Source organism: Anolis sagrei, chromosome 1 (assembly GCF_037176765.1).
Source record: "Anolis sagrei isolate rAnoSag1 chromosome 1, rAnoSag1.mat, whole genome shotgun sequence".
Lineage (NCBI taxonomy): Eukaryota > Metazoa > Chordata > Lepidosauria > Squamata > Dactyloidae > Anolis > Anolis sagrei.
The window spans coordinates 55,075,905-55,092,826 of record NC_090021.1 but is presented as its reverse complement, the minus strand read 5'-3'; the positions used below and the strand labels follow the sequence as shown (position 1 = coordinate 55,092,826).

Here is a 16,922-nt window from a genome sequence, read left to right as displayed (position 1 = left end):
GCTTAAAACAAGCTATTATAAAACCGCTGTTGAAGAAACCATCACTGGATCCCACTCAATTCGACAACTATCGGCCAGTCTCCAATTTTCCCTATTTGGGCAAAGTCATGGAACGTGTGGTGGCAACACAACTCCAGGGGTTTCTGGTAGACACCGATTATCTAGATCTGGCACAGTCTGGCTTTAGGCCGGGACATGGAACTGAGACAGCCTTGGTCGCCTTGGTAGATGATCTGCGCAGGGAGCTTGACAGGGGGAGTGTGTCCCTGTTAGTTCTGCTGGACCTCTCAGCGGCCTTTGATACCATCAATCATGGTATCCTTCTGGGGCGCCTCATGGACATGGGGCTCAGGGGCACTGCCTTGCAGTGGCTCCGATCCTTCCTTGAGGGACGGACCCAGAAGGTGTTACTGGGTGACACCTGTTCGGCTCCGCGACCGTTGTTGTGTGGAGTCCCACAGGGTTCAATTCTGTCCCGGATGTTATTTAACATCTACATGAAGCTGCTGGGGGAGATCATCCGGAGTTTCGGAATGAGATGTTAGCTTTACGCAGATGATGTCCAAATCTGTCACTCCTTTCCACCTGTCACCAAGGAGGCTGTCCAGCACTTGAACCGGTGCTTGGCCGCTGTATCGGACTGGATGAGAGCTAACAAATTGAAATTGAATCCAGACAAGACAGAGGTCCTACTGGTCAATCGTAAGGCCGAACAGGGTATAGGGTTACAGCCTGTGTTAGACGGGGTTACACTCCCCCTGAAGACGCAGGTTTGCAGCTTGGGAGTGATCCTGGACTCATCGCTGAGCCTAGAACCCCAGGTCTCGGCGGTGGCTGGGAGAGCTTTCACACAATTAAACCTTGTGCGCCAGCTGCGCCCGTACCTTGGGAAGTCAGATCTGGCCACGGTGGTCCACGCTCTTGTTACATCCCGGTTGGATTACTGCAACGCACTCTACGTGGGGTTGCCCTTGAAGACTGTTCGGAAACTTCAACTAGTCCAGCGAGAAGCAGCCAGATTACTCACCGGAGCAGCGTACAGGGAGCATACCACCCTTCTGTTACGCCAGCTCCACTGGCTGCCGATCCAATTCCAAGCACAATTCAAAGTGCTGGTTTTGACCTACAAAACCCTATACAGTTCCGGCCCAGTGTATTTGTCCAAACGGATCTCCCTCTACATCCCATCTCGAAATTTAAGATCGTCTGGGGAGACCCTGCTCTTGACCCCGCCACTATCACAAGTGAGGTTGGCGGGGACGAGGAGCAGGGCCCTCTCAGTGGTGGCCCCTCACCTGTGGAACTCACTCCCCGGGGAGATTAGAACAGCGACTTCCCTTTTGGCGTTCAGAAAAAAATTGAAGACCTGGATATGGGACCAAGCTTTTGGATATTCTGGCAGCTAAGGAAAGATCTGACGATAAACAAGCGCGAACGGAATGGAATGGATAAACGGACTCTGAACACTGAGCATGAGATTGTTTTGCTATTTTACTATGTATTAATGTTTTTAACTTGTTAATCGTTTAAATTGCTTTTATGTATTGTTTGTTTATTGATTTAGGCATCGACTTGTGCCTTCGTTTGTAAGCCGCCCTGAGTCCCCCCTCGGGGGTGAGAAGGGCGGGGTAGAAGTAATTGAAATAATAATAATAATAAGGCTAAACGCCCAAAGGGAAATTTAAATGCACCTCCAGATAGAGAAGGGAAAAAGGTGGGCGCCTTAGGAAAAAAGGCTCATCTAGCAGCAGGCCTTGTCACTCGCATGGCCCATTATGGCACTTATTTGAGTGGATACCAGAATTTTTTGTGGGCCAGAATACTACCCCACATAGATAAATTGCCCCCAGAGGAGCAACGCCTCCCTAGAGCACTTCAGGCTGAGGCTGTGCTTTTATTCAGGTTACAGAAGGATTTTGCGAAGCATCTGGCAGAGGCTTCGGGGCACTTATTTGCTACTGCCACTTCGATTAGAAGGTATGCATGGTTACATGCCGCTAATCTATCCGAAGAAGGTAAGGCCTCGGCTGAGGACCTTCCTCTTCATGAGAAGGGTCTTTTCAACCCCGAAACAGATAGCATGTTAAAGGACAAACAGGAAGTGCATCAAGCCGCAAATAAATTTTGATATACCTGGCAACCATATCCTCAGCAGAAACCCAGGTGGCAACAGCCATACAATTCTTTTTGGAGGAATTTTGCCAACACATATATGGGACTATTTAGAGGACAGGGCACGTCCTCTTCTAGATATCAGGGGGGAAGAAGGAACTCGTACTCCTCAAAACCAAGATTTTAACCTTATCAAAACAAACCCAAGCCTCAAAACAATTCCAAAAAACGTCTTTGATGTTTGTAAATTTTCGTCATAAGTGTCGGCTGATCACAGTTGTCGGTTTGAGTTGAGTGATCAACCGTCTTGTTTGCTTCCCCCCAGTTCTGCTGTTGAGCTACATGGTTATGATTCCCCAATGTTCGGGGATAGGTTAACCCATTTTTATGATGCATGGTCAAAAATTACAACCGACAAATTGGTACTTTCTATTGTTAGTTGAGGTTATCTTATTGAGTTCGAGGAAATGCCAACAGTGGGGGTTGCTAGGGCTACCCCTGTCTCTCCACCTCTACTCCAGGAAGAGAACATACTTCTTCAGAAGGGTGCCATTTCAGCTGTCCACCCTTCTGCATTTCCTTCATGTTTCTTTTCACATTATTTTTTGGTAATAAAACGTGGTGGCGGCTTTGGGGCAATACTGGATTTACGGTCCTTAAATAAATATATTCCACCCAAAAAATTTCATATGATTACTCTTGCTTCAATTATGCCCTTACTATCTAAAGATGTGTGGTTTGCCACTATTGATTTAAAAGATGCTTATTTCCATTTATCAATAGCTCCACACCACCGTAGGTTTTTATCTTTTATGGTGGGTCATCAGGCTTTTTGTTATAATGTTCTTCCATTCGGACTTTGTACGGCCCCAAGAGTTTTCTTCAAGTGTATGGCTGTGGTAGCAGCCTACTTATGCATGCAAGGTGTAACGGTTTACCCATATACAGATGATTGGCTAGTAGTTTCAAAAACATGCAACCAACTACAACACCATGTCTCTCTCACTTTGTGTCTCCTCCAGTCTCTGGACCTTGTGGTAAATCAGGAAAAGTCATCTTTGTCTCCCAGTCGTCAGAGTCACTTCATTGGTGCTCTCCTTGACTCGAGTATGGAGAGAGCTTACCTTCCTGGGGACTGTTTTGCCAACTTGCAGAACCACGTCAAGCTGGCCTTGGATCTGCCTTTTTTGACAGACAAACAAATCCAAGTTCTCTTGGGACATATGGCGTCCACTACCTTTGTGACCCCTTTTGCACGTTTAAGACTACGGCCTCTTCAGGCTTGGTTCATCTTGGTTTTCAACCCTCTCAGGGACAACCCATACATCAGACTTACCCTACCTTTACAGGTCCGTAAATCCCTTTTATGGTGGACCGATTCCAGCAATGTTTGTTCGGGTCTTTCATTCCACTCCCCTTACCTGTCTATAACAATAACTACAAATTCGTCCCTTACGGGCTGGGGGGCCCATTCCCAGGGTTTTATTGCCCACGGCATTTGGACAGAAAATGAATCCCTAATGCACATAAACATGCTAGAATTACTTGCAGTCGACAGGGCCCTAAAGTCCTTCGAAAGACTGATTCAGGGAAGAATAGTTCAGATACTAACCGACAACACCACGGTTATGTTTTATTTGAACAAGCAGGGCGGCACCCATTCCCATCAACTTCTGGCTTTGTCCACCCAGATATGGGAATGGTGCATAGAAAGAGGCGTTTATTTGTTAGCCGCACATCTCCCAGGAGAAGAAAACTCCCTGGCAGACACACTCAGCAGGAGTCCATTGGCAAATCACGACTGGGAACTGAATCAGAAGGAGACTTTCAAACTTTTTCTAGCATGGGGCACACCAGAAGTCAATCTTTTTGCCACTCGAAACAACAAAAAATGCAGACTATTCTGTGCGCGGAGACAGCCATCTCCCGAGGAGGGATGTCTGGGGGACGCCTTCCTACTTCATTGGGACGGCGGGCCCAAGTACGCCTTTCCACCTTTTCCCCTCCTCCTGAGGGTAGTGGCAAAAATACAGAGGGACAATGCCCAATGCATTGTAGTGGGACCTTGGTGGCCACGCCAGCCATGGTTCTCCCTCCTCCTCCAGTTGTCGAGGGGAACCTTTGTGCACCTCTGGAACAGGGCAGATCTTCTGACTTCTCGGGGGGTCAGGTCCTATACCCAGAGGTGCACAACTTAAGGCTGACGGCGTGGCGAATTCTGCCCACTCAATGCCTTTTGCTGATCTCTCCTCGTGCACCCTGACTACTCAGATGATACCAGCGAGACGACCCTCTACCTCGAGCTCGGTGGCTTCTGTCCGCTCTACAAGGTCGACCACGGCCACACCGCCTTCGACCTCAGCGACGAAGATAGCCTTTAAGAGGTCCTATGAGGAATCTCACAGGGCAAAGACTGATCCGCCCACGATCCCTCCGACACCGGGGAAATCCTTCCAACCACCCCCGGCAAAGAAGAGGGCATAGCCCAGATCTTCGTCTTCCTCCTCCTCGAAACATCCGACCCAGATGTCATCGGCGATGTCGTCATCCAGATCATCCCCCATCCAATCGGCCCAAAAACAGAGGCCAGTGATGGACCCGACTCCGGTAGTACAGATGGATGAGGAACCGCCTCCTTCACCGGTCCAGTCGGTACAGACCGTCGTGGAAAACCCCCCTCCGGCAGCGAGGCAAGAACCTTTTCCTCCAACGACTCCGGAAAGGGGACGTAGACCACTCGGTTGGCAAGGGCAGCACAGGCCTCAGCGTCACAACATCCACCTCCGCCTTCCTCCCCAGTTGGTGTAGCTACGCCTTTCCAGGCCCCATCGAGGCATACATCGTCCTCCCCCCCCAACCCTCGGAGGAGGACGATCAGGACAAGGACATTCACGGCTCCGTGCATTCGGAGTCGGTGATCTCCCTAGCCCTTGGCAGATCCCCAACCCATGATGCCTATGAAGCGGATCCGCCTTCGCCAACAGACAATGTTCGAGCTTTTGCTGACCAGATGGCTAGAATGGCGGAGACGTTGGGTTTAGAGGTCAAACAGACTTTGAAGGCGGTCACCGACCCAGTCTTCAAGAGGGTGCAGTCAGAGGCCCCTCTGGCCCCACTGCTACCTTTCCTGCCTTACCTTCTAGAAGTCATCCAGGCATCCTGGAAGACCCCTTCCTCGATACCCCCTACCTCAAAAAGAATTGAGGCATGATATAGCACTGATGATGAAGGACTAAAACACCACCCCGACCCGAACTCGGTCGTGGTCAAGGCAGCCCAGTCTGGGAGACAGTCGAACACTCCTTCGGATCGTGAAGGGAAACGTTTCGACGCCGTAGGAAGAAAACTATTCGGGAGCTCTACTCCTCACCCGAATGGCGAACTACGGGGCATGCATGGGTGCCTATCAACAGATCATCTGGGAAAGAGCCCAGCCCTTTCTCGAGAAGCTCTCCGAGGAGGATCGGGCAGTCATGTCGGCTCTCTCCCAAGAGGCCACCTCCCTAGCTCACCATCAGATGCAGATGAGAAAGCACACTAGCAATACTGCTGGCAAAATGATTGCACACGCGGTAGCGATCCGAAGACACTCCTGGCTTCGATCATCAGGCCTTTCTACGTCTTCCCGACAGGTCATTGAAGATCTCCCGTTCAATGCATTGGGCCTCTTCAACGCAGGGACTGATGACAAACTCAAGTCTAACCAGGACTAAAAACTTTTGGCCCCAAAATGTGGTTTCGACAATCCACCACAGGCCCAGAGAAACCGCTGGAACACCTATCGCCAGCGTCGTTTCGGCAACTACCCTTATCGACAGCAGTCGACAAGACAGTCTCCTCGTCCTGGCCCGACTTCTCAGGCTCAACCCCAGATACAACAACGCCGGGGCCAACAAAACCAGAGGTCTCGATCTCGTCAGCTTCCAGCCAACGGCAACTCTAGACGTCGAGTTTGACGCCTTCCTCGATGATACCGTCTCCGTCTTCGATACTTCTGCCGGCTCCACCACAGCAGAAGTTATCTCAGGTTTTCGACTGACTATTGTTGGTTAGATTGCACCGGGTGAGGGTTTCGTCCCTCTTTTCCCTGGGGTTTTTTTCAATCTTGATGTGTTTTTTGATCATGGGACCATTCTTTGTATTAACTATGCAATTGTTAACATGTATGATACCTTGATGACATGCACAGACAGTACTTTTTTATGATTGTGTCTGTCGATCCTTTAATAAATATGTGTTTGGCCCTCAAATTGGTGTCGGTTTGTTCCCACCATCCGGGACTTTAGCTTGCTAGTTCTCCATATTTGTGCATTCACAGAGGCCACGAAGAAAAATGGTAGGTTACTCACCTGTAACCATCTTTCTTCGAGTGGTCCTCTGTGAATCCACACAAACCCGCCCGGCCGTCCCCTCTTCAAACCTCCCCCTTTTTCCTCGCTAATGCGGCGTAGGAACTACCGGGAGTGTGCGCGGGGGCGCCTTTTATGCCCTCCTGGGCGGCTGGGCGAGATTACCGCCAAAACTTAAAAGTTTCATCTTGGGAAGTTTTCCGTTGGAGCCTGCGCAGGCGCAGAACTCCATATGTGTGGATTCACAGAGGACCACTCGAAGAAAGATGGTTACAGGTGAGTAACCTACCATTTCGGCGGTGGCATGACACCCACCATCCAAGGTTAGGAGCTCGCTAATCTACCATTACGTGTGATTCACAATTGACTACGACAGGAAATTATAAGTTGCTTACCTGTAACTATAGTTTCCTAAGTAGTCACTTGTGAATTCGGACATCCCTGCCCTACCTCCCCTCGAGTGTCATGCCCCGCCTTCTTGCTGCTTTGCGGCGGAAGAGAACTGGCTGGCTGGCCCCGCCCATGGGCTTTATATACTTGAGGGGGCGGGGCCAGGAGGGGAGTAAAAATCTCTCTCTTTATTTTCTAGAAGGTTCCGAAGCTAGCCTGCGCAGGCGCAGAAGTACCATTATGTGCAAATTCACAGGTGACTACTCAGGAAACTATAGTTACAGGTAAGCAACTTATAATTTTAAAAAGAATACAGTTGTGATACTGAATTGTTGTATGGATCTTTTAATCATGGCCATATTTTACTGTGTCTATTTATAGTGGTTGCTTTTATTAATTTTATATGTTGTTTTATCTACTGTTATTGATTGTATACCTTGTTGTACTGCACCTTATATGTTCTATGGCACCATTGTGTGTCGTCTTGTAAGCCACTTCGAGTCCCTATGGGAGATTGAGGTGGGGCATAAAAGTTTATTATTATTATTATTATTATTATTATTATTTATTAAATACACTGATCTTTCCACCATAGCACAATTTCTAGCCTTTTTGAATGCCTGGGAAATAGCAGTGGTGGCCACTGTACTTTAAAAAGTACAGTGCAGTACTTTAAAAAGTACCTGTTCTGACTTAAATACAAAATGAACTTTAGAACAAACCTACAGAATCTGCCTTGTTCTTAACTTGGGGGCTGCTTGTACTCACATATAAATCAACCTCATGTTTACATTGAAGGAAGATTTGGGGACCAAAATTATGGATTTTGATATGATCTGTGGATAATTCAAGGGTCATTCTGAGGAGAAGGGAAAGTGGCAATGCCACACTAAGGGGCCAGCTGCCCCTGGCCACAACTGCTATTTCCCAGGCATTCAAAAAGGCTAGAAATTGTGCTATGGTGGAAAGAGCAGTGTGTTTAATTAATAATAATAATAATAATAATAATAATAATAATAATAATAAATTATATATAGAGAGGGGGGGGGGCTTTGGATAGCATAGGGAAGGAGTAATACCCATGTGGTGTTGGTTTTGCTATCTGTGCCCCAGTTCAGAAGATTTCACCTCACTTTCTGTCCCTGTGATAATTGGATTTTGAAAAATTTGGAATTTTGTGGAAGCAAGGACTGGTGAGAAAGCTACAGTGGAGACACCTTTTCCCCATGATAGCAGGAGTGAATTTCCCTTCATATGCGTAGATTTCTCTCACTTCCGATTGTCTCACCCTCATTCTTAACTATGAGTCATTTGTAAGTCAGATATTTGTAACTCAAGGACTGACTGTAGATGTATATGCAGTAGATAATTCAAAAAATAATTATAAGCTATTTTAATTTTATTTTTTGTTGCAAATTGAGCCATAAAACCTAAATCTAAAAGAAAATTTGAAATGTAACCAATATCAGCCCCCTCCCCCTTGGTGGCACAGTGAGTTAAACCATTGAGCTGCTGAACTTGCTGGTTGGTGGTTAGAATCCAGGGAGTGGGCTGAGATCCCACTGTTAGGCCCAGTTTCTGCCAACCTAATAGTTCGAAAACAAGCAAATGTGAGTAGATCAATAAGTATCGCTTTTGCTGGAAGGTAACAGCGCTCCATGCAGTCATGCTAGCCACATAACCTAGGAAGTGTCTACAGACAACGCCGGCTCTTTGGCCTAGAAATGGAGATGAGCACCACCTCCCAGAGTCGGACACGACTAGACTTAATGTCAGGGGAAACCTTTACTATATTTAACCGATGTCTTCAGTTTTTCCAGTTAAGAGGAATTGGAGAGACTAAAAATAATTGATATTAGCAAAACAAAGAAAATTATTTTGTCTCCTCTCATCTTCCAGGGTGTTAAGCAGATGAAAAGCATTTATTGTCATAAAATGAGGAAACTAAAACTAGAAATATTCATGAATTGATCCAGTACATAAAATTACATGAAGGTTTTCTTGTTAAATTGTGTTTTAGAAATACTCTGGGCTTTAGAGTAAACATATGAACAGCATGTCTTACATGTTTTACTAATCTTTGTTAAAGATAATATTTCAAGCCACTCTGAGTCCCCTTCAGGGTGAGAAGAGTGGGATAGAAACAGAGTCAATAAATCAATGGTCAATTTTTCCATATTCCTATTTTTTTCTGAGGAAAAAGCTGAAGATAAAAAACAGAAAAAACCCTTTCCCCTTTGAGTTTTGCCTGACCTGCACATTTTGTGCACATGTACAGATGTTTCCATCATTATAGAAACATCTCCATAATTAAATCTCACAGTGCAGATATGTAAAAATGACATGAACATATAACACAGAGATACCATAACACAGATACACACTAGCAGCCATTCACACATTCATTTAGGCACCATCTACATTATATGGTCAGTGTGGGCGCATATAATAAAGTTCGGTGCAGTTAAACTGCATTATATGAGTTTACATGGACTATATAATGCTGTTTCAAACTGCAATATATGGCAGTGTAAAATGTACCTTAGTGCACTCTACAGGCTAAGCATGACAGCGTTTTTGAACCAAAATTCCAAGACAGGTATTTGTTTGTTTGTTTATTTATTATTTACCATATTTATATATTGCCTTTCTCAGCCCGGAGGCAACTTAAGGCACTTTAGAAATGGCACAATTTGATGCCCCCAACAAAATAAAATAAAATTTAAAACATTTAGCATAAATATAAAAACCACACAAATCAATAAATAACAATAAAAACATGAATCCTCGGCGTCTCATTATTAAAATCATTATCCAATAGCATTTTCCAGTCGTTCTGTAGATTTGTCTGCTACACTGCATTTGTAAATGCTTGCTCAAAAGCCAGGTTTTAACTTTTTTGTGAAACGTTAGGAGGGAAGGGGCCAATCTGATATCCCTAGGAAGGGTGCTTGCACAATGTTAGGATACGCTTAACTTTGTACTTCATAAATAAACCATGTTATCAATGCATGTGAATAAAAACTGTGAACCTGTGTTTTAGACATGTCTCCTTTTCACATGATTTTATATTTACCAAAACGGAATATTTCCTCTTTTTTTTTTAGCTTGTCATTAATGGCTCCAACTCAGGTAAATATTCTGTTTATAAGATATAGGTAACTTCTTCAAACTAAGACTATGAGCCCAAGACCGAGTGAAACTCTCAACTGTTTTACCAACGTGAAGGAGAATTCAACCATACTACAACACAACAGTTTTACATCAGTACTCCCAACTCTATCCTAGACGTCCTTCTGTCATACACAATCTAAATCTAGAGAGTGATTAAACTGCACCTATGAACATGGATGGATGAAGGTTCCGGCTTTATAGCTGAAAAAAGATCTGCTTTATTAGATGGTTTATTAAAATATTTACCAATCTTTCACAAAAAAAACTTTCACATCTAAATGATAATTTTTATGAAAGATTCCCCTCAATCTTTGAGCATGTGCTGAATGATAAATAAGAACAGCCTCATGTATTTATCAATCATGTATTTATCAATTCATGGAGCCTCCAACACAGCAAATTTTGAAGTTTCAATGTGCAATCTCTGTAGTATATTCCTTATGGTTTGATCTGATGAGCTTGCCTCCACAACCCCATGAGAGCAGTTCCATTTTGTTTGCTTCAGGCAAGTATGTTGTGAGTACCAATAAATCTCTCAATGGCAAGAGAATGCATAAGAACAACTGCCAGATTCAGGGATGATGCATAGCACTGTAACAAAATTTGGAAAAAAAATCTGTTCCTGGTTTGAAAATGTTATGGTCTATTTAATTGTGCGATACTTACTTTGAAAGAAGTTGTGGCTGCCAAAAACTATGTTAAATTCATTGAGACTCTTATCAGATATACACTGAAAAACGATAACAAAATGCCCTGCAGGATGTCCTGCAAAAACAAAGTTTAATAAACTTTTTCCATATTAGAAAATGATATTTATAACCCAGGGACAAAAATCGTGATAAATTGTGTAATTAGAACATTACCTTCACATCAGTGCACTTGAACAACAGGGCTTTTTGAATGTGTGAACAGAATGGATGAAACTGCAATACGCAGTACTACCACTATCTATGATATATAAATAAAAGTCAATATGTATGTATGTATGTATGTATGTATGTATCAGACTATGTATGTACCTACCTACCTATGTTTGTATGTATTTTCCAAGATGGCTCCCATATCCGGGACTCCCTCCAGTAACAGATCTGGACCAAACATGGCATACAGACCCCCACCCCCAAGACCAACTTAAAAGTACTTGTGGGACTTTTTGGGGGGGGAGGGAATGACAGGGAGAGATGGGAGTTATAGTACACCCATATGCAAAGAGCACTGTGAACCCCACTGACAATGGTTCTAGACCAAAATGGACACATATACCGATCATGACCAATTGGTGGGATTTGCAGTATACCCACATCCAGAGAGCACTGTGAACCCTACTGATGATGGAGCTGGAACAAGCCAACTTTAAATACTAACTTTAAATACTGGTGTGGTTTAGGGAAGGGGCATTTACATAGGATGGTGGGAGTTGCAATCTGTCCACATCCAAAGAGCCCTGTGAACCCCACTGACAATGGATCTACACTAAACTTGGCACTCATGCCCATCATGACCAACTTTATATATTGGCAGGAGTTGGGGGGAGGGGGGGAGGTTGAGAGAGGATGATGGGATGTGCAATCCACCAACACCCAAATAGCACTCTGAACTTCGCTAATGATGGATTTGGACCAAACCTGGCACTCATGCCCATTATGACCAACTTTATATACTGGTGGGATTTTTGCCAAGGGGGAGGGGGTGATAGAGGATGATGGGAGTTGTAGTCCACAGACATCCATAGAGCACTGTGAACCCCCACTGACAATGGATCTGGACTAAACTTTGCATGCAGACTCATCACGGCCAACTTTAAATATTGGTTGGTGGGAGGGCAATGACAGAAGATAATGGAAGTTGTTGTTTACTTATCCTTATGCATTTTCTAATGGGTCGGTTCATAAAATCCAAAATCAAACAATAATTTACCATGTTTATCCTTACAAAAGACCTAACTCGGGCACCTAAGCTAGTGTTTTATAAAAACAGATATTCTTTTATTCAAACAGTTTTCCACAGGTCACATTTGAAAGATTCTACAGGGAATTACCCCAGTAGCAATTCTTGTTGTAGGAAGAATGTCTTACCTCATTGTGTCAAGAACAATCCACAACACATGAGCAATTCCTTTTCAACACAGTTAATGCTTTTGATCACCAATTCCAAAGATCCCCCCCCCCCCCAGTTTAACCTTTAGATGCTTTCTCTATGGACTCAAAGCCCTTCCACACTGCTGATTCCTCTTGCATTTGGGGGCCAGACAGGAGGCGATGGGACCCCTCCCTTTCACTCCTCTTAGCTTCCAAGGGTTTGAAAATGGAAGTACAGCTCTTTGGAGGGTGGGTTCCCCTCTTCAAAGCTTCATGGCGTCATTTTCAAGTTTCAGGAAGCTAAAGTAAGGGCCAAATGGCATCAGGGAGAAGAGGCTAGCACTGCCACCCTTTCTCCCAAGGCGGTGGAGATGCCTTCTGGGAGTATGAATGGTGATCCTAGGAAATAGTCCCCACTGCTTCCATATCCTCAAAGGTTCCGATTTTCCAGTAAGACCTTTGCAGGTGTTTTTAAAGCTGGAATAAACCTTGATCAGATTTCTTCCAGGTTACCTTATTTATTGTATCAGGAGCGAACCAAGGGTACAGTTGTAAGTTTTTAAAAATTGGCATTATATTAAATATCCTTTAACCAGAAGCTGGCCACTTGCTCTGATGTTGCTATAAGCAGGTCCTCCATTGTGCATGTGGCTGGACTAGGACTGCATTGTAATAGATGGTCAGTGGTTTGCTCTTCTCCACACTCGCATGTTGTGGACTCCATTTTGTGGCCCCATTTCTTAAGGTTGGCTCTGCATCTCGTGGTGCCAGAGCATAATCTGTTCAGCGCCTTCTAAATTGCCCAGTCTTCTGTGTGCCCAGGAGGGAGTCTCTCCTTTGGTATCAGCCATGGCTTGAGCTTCTGGGTTTTAACCAGTCACTTTTGGATTCTCACTTGCTGAGGTGTTCCTATGAGTAACTCTGTACATCTTAGAAAACTATTTCTTGATTTAAGGTATTGACGCGCTGGCTGATATTCGAATAGGGGATGGGCCAGAGATGTCACTGCCTTGGTCCTTCCATTATTGGCTGCTACTTCCTGGGGTATGTCAGGTGGTATGATACTGGCTAAGCAGTATAATTTCTCCAGTGATGTATGGTGCAGACATCCTGTAATAATGCGGCATGTCTCATTAACAGCCATATCCATTGTTTTAGCGTGTTGCAATGTGTTCCACACTGGACATGCGTATTCAGCAGCAGAGTAGCAAAGTGCAAGGACAGATGTCTTCACTGTGTCTGGTTGTGATCCCCAGGTTGTGCCAGACAGCTTTCATATGATATTTTTTCTAGCGCTCACTTTTTGCTTGATATTCAAGCAGTGCTTCTTGTACATCAGAGAACAGTCCAGGGTAACTCCAGGTGCTGCAATGCTCCAGTGGGATTCCTTCCTAGGTAATCCTCTGAGCTCAAGCTGCTTGTCTGTTCTTAAGATGAAATGCACATGTGTGTGTTTAGGTGGGTTAGGAATCAGCTGGTTTTCCTTGTAATAGGCGGCAAGAGCGCCTAAAGCTTCAGAGAACTTCTGTTCAACCATCTCAAAGCTCCCTGTTTTAGTGGTGATGGCACAATCATCAACATAGATTAAACTCTCTGTCCCTTCTGGCAGTGGCTGATAATTTGTGTAAATGTTAAACATTGATGGAGCAAGCACACTCCCCTGAGGCAGGCCATTCTTCTGTTTTTGCCATCTGCTTCTCTGGCCCTGGAATTCAACAAAAAAGCTCCTGTTTTGTAGCAGATTTTTATGAGGTGGGTGAGGTGCTAGTCCTTTGTGATATTAATTTTTTTTCTCAAGAGAAGGCGATGATTTACAGTGTCATAAGCTGCTGATAAGTCTATGAAGACAGCTCCTGTAATCTGCAGCCTTTCAAATCCATCTTCTATGTGCTTGAGTCAGGTTCAACATTTATGATGTGCAGCTTTTGCCTTTCCCAAAACCAGCTTGCTGTGGAATGGGTCTATTTTTCCATATATTTATGCAAAATAAGTCTCTCCAGAACTTTGTAAGGATGGCACAACAAGGAGATTGGTCTATAGCTTTTTGGATCATTACTTTGCCTGGTTTCAAGATGGCTATGACTCTTGCTTTCCTCCTGATTTTGGGGATCTAACAGGATGCAATGGAATTGGTCATCAGCTTCAGAAGCCAGCACCTTGATTTTGGGCCAAAGTTCTTAATTTGTCCCTTCCATAGATCATCCAGGCCACCTGCTTTGCCATTTTTACATTTATTGAGAGCCATGTCCAATTCAGTATATGTAAAAGATTCATGAAGGTTTTTGTTCTCATTATCTGGTTATCTGACTATTGGTTTCCTTCCTACTTTGATGGCAAGGTTGAGTTTCCCATTTTTCAGAAGTTGATCTGCCTTTATTTTGGCATGGGTATTAGTTTGTTAGGGATCATTGCTCAACCGTCATAGCAGCCTCCACTCCTGCTAAGATGGTTGAGCAATGATTCCTCACAAACTTATACACATGTCGACTTCTGTTATCAGCTTTATCCACTGGTTTGTTGTTGTTTTTTAACTTCAGATATGGAGGACAAAATGCTCTGCGCTGCCTGAAGAGTTTGCTCACTAAATGGATCTTTGTTTTGGAGCCTGTAGTAGTCTTCCAACAAGGCAGCTGTATCAGGAGTAATACCCTGAAGGTAGTGGGTTCTGTAGCCTCTCGGTATAGATGCCCGTGAGCAGGATTTTATTATTTTGATAAAGTGCTTGTATTCCTCAGGGATTGGGGCGACTGATATGATCTTGTCATCTAACATGTCTGAGAATTTAGTCCAATTTGCCTTTCTGAAGTTGAATCGTCATTTAAATCGAACTTCTTGAGGCCTTATAGTTGGGAACAATTGGCATGCTATTGGTTGGTGCTGTGTGTTTGGTATTGGTGTTCCAGGTTGAAATAGATTAGTCTGGAGCATCATTTGGACATCCCAGGCTTATGCCACATCCCATATGTGGCTGTGTAGATGGAGCCTCTTTCTGTTCACCTGTTAGTTTATTTTTTTTCTATTCTGTCATGATCATTGTCAATGCTAGTATTTCAACTGATGTAAAATCTCTTTGAAACTCAGGCTACATGCAGTGTTTGACTTCTGACACTCAACATGTTATTCTTTGTAGCTGTTTAGCAAACAAGCTCAGTGTATTATGTTCTAACTTTCCTTATTTAGTGTTTCATTATAAATTATAAACCTATACTTTGTCCTAACATTTCCTTCCTTCTTGATATGGTTTTAGACTTTGTTTGGGCCAGGATAATGTCTTGCCTACTCCCTACATACATTTTATTTGCCTTTTAAAGCAGTGCCTTTCTCAGACTTTTTATCCTGAAGGAATGCTTAAAATGATTTCAATTCTCGGGGAATGCCTGCATAAAAATTGTTATAGCTATATCACAAAAAAGGGTTTTTTTCTAGTCACTATCTCCTATAAAACCCATAGCAACCTCTCATGGACCCCTAATTGAGAATTCCAGCTTTGGATGTTCACCATTCTGTGCCATTTTATGTCAACCAGATGTAAGTGTTTCATTAGTTTAAGAAACTTTTCAATTATTAGGATGGTTAGAACCATGATTCTTGGGTTCATCCCAATGGGTGGCTAAATTATTGCAATATTATCTGCTCTTTTGAGGAAAATCTCTCTCCCAGAATTGTGCAGTGCTGCGGTCTGGTCACAGACACCACCATCACTAAACATTACCAGTTGAACTGTAAAGATAATGCAATGTGTTGTTTGAACTGGCTGTTTCATCATCTGTTTTGGCTTGAAATTGCCTTCTCCCATATGTCTAATTGCCCATGTGTGAGTACAGAAAGCATTAAAAAGAGAGGATTTGTTTGCTTATTTCTATTTTTAAAAATAATAAATTAAAACAAAAAAGATTACAGAATTGAGCATCAAGGAGAACTGCAGTAAACTTTTCACAAGATTAGAGGAAGACTATAAAAATCTTGTCAGTTATAGCAAATTCAGTATGTGTAATTTAGTGATATACTCAACATTAATCACAGAATCATAGAATCTTAGAATCAAAGAGTTGGAAGAGACCTCATGGAAGAGACCTCATGTCTACTTGTAAATTCTGCAGTTGTTAGGTTTCATGTAAACTTTCTTTACAGCAATATTAACATTTTCTATTTAACCGTTTAGCTTATACATGCATGGATATTTGACCCAGAAAATGCAGAAGGTACTGAAATGAACCACACTGCAACATCACCACCAATAGTATGTACATGTTTTATACTTTTCATTTTAAAAAGTTATAGTGTTGTATGAAACACTGCCAAACATTGTTTGTATACAGTTTGTATAAAGTGCTGCCAAATGCTTTTAGGAAGATTGGGGAGGGGGGTTAAGCCTTTGGAGGCTTTTGCTATTTCCCACAGGTCTCCTCTTCAGCTATGCTCATTTATGTGATAATTAAGCTTAGGAATTAAAAAAAAGTCCTATTCTGGATCACTTAGGTCTGCGTATGTACTTCTCAAACATCTTGGAAGTGCTTGCAGTCATCGATGTAAATTGCAGGCTATGAACATATAAACACAAGTATGGGGACAGAGAGAGTGATGCTGACTATTGGAGGCATGTAGGAATGAATGTTCATTCCATGTCTGCATCAATTGTCTCCCATTTTAAAGCAAATCTTAGTATTTGTCCATCTACAATTAGAATATTCACATATTTTCTCAACTGTTAAAAGAAAAAAAAGTATTCCCTGTTGTGAGGAAGTATTAATCTTCTTTAATGCCACCAATATTCTGTGAGGAACCTTCTTTTAGATATCAATTAAGCTGCCACCAATAT

The 16,922-nt window shown here is 43.4% G+C and overlaps 1 protein-coding gene across 1 annotated transcript in view; it reads left to right on the top strand.

Moving 5' to 3' along the window:
* Positions 1-16,922, top strand: part of CATSPERE (catsper channel auxiliary subunit epsilon) — a 122,096-nt gene that overhangs the window by 36,986 nt on the left and 68,188 nt on the right. Inside the window, exons 7-12 of the mRNA XM_067464150.1 lie at positions 4,799-5,317; positions 5,451-5,809; positions 5,973-6,160; positions 6,564-6,737; positions 13,059-13,147; positions 16,266-16,343. Coding sequence (XP_067320251.1) covers positions 4,799-5,317; positions 5,451-5,809; positions 5,973-6,160; positions 6,564-6,737; positions 13,059-13,147; positions 16,266-16,343 — 1,407 coding nt within the window. The remainder of the gene's footprint in view (positions 1-4,798; positions 5,318-5,450; positions 5,810-5,972; positions 6,161-6,563; positions 6,738-13,058; positions 13,148-16,265; positions 16,344-16,922) is intronic.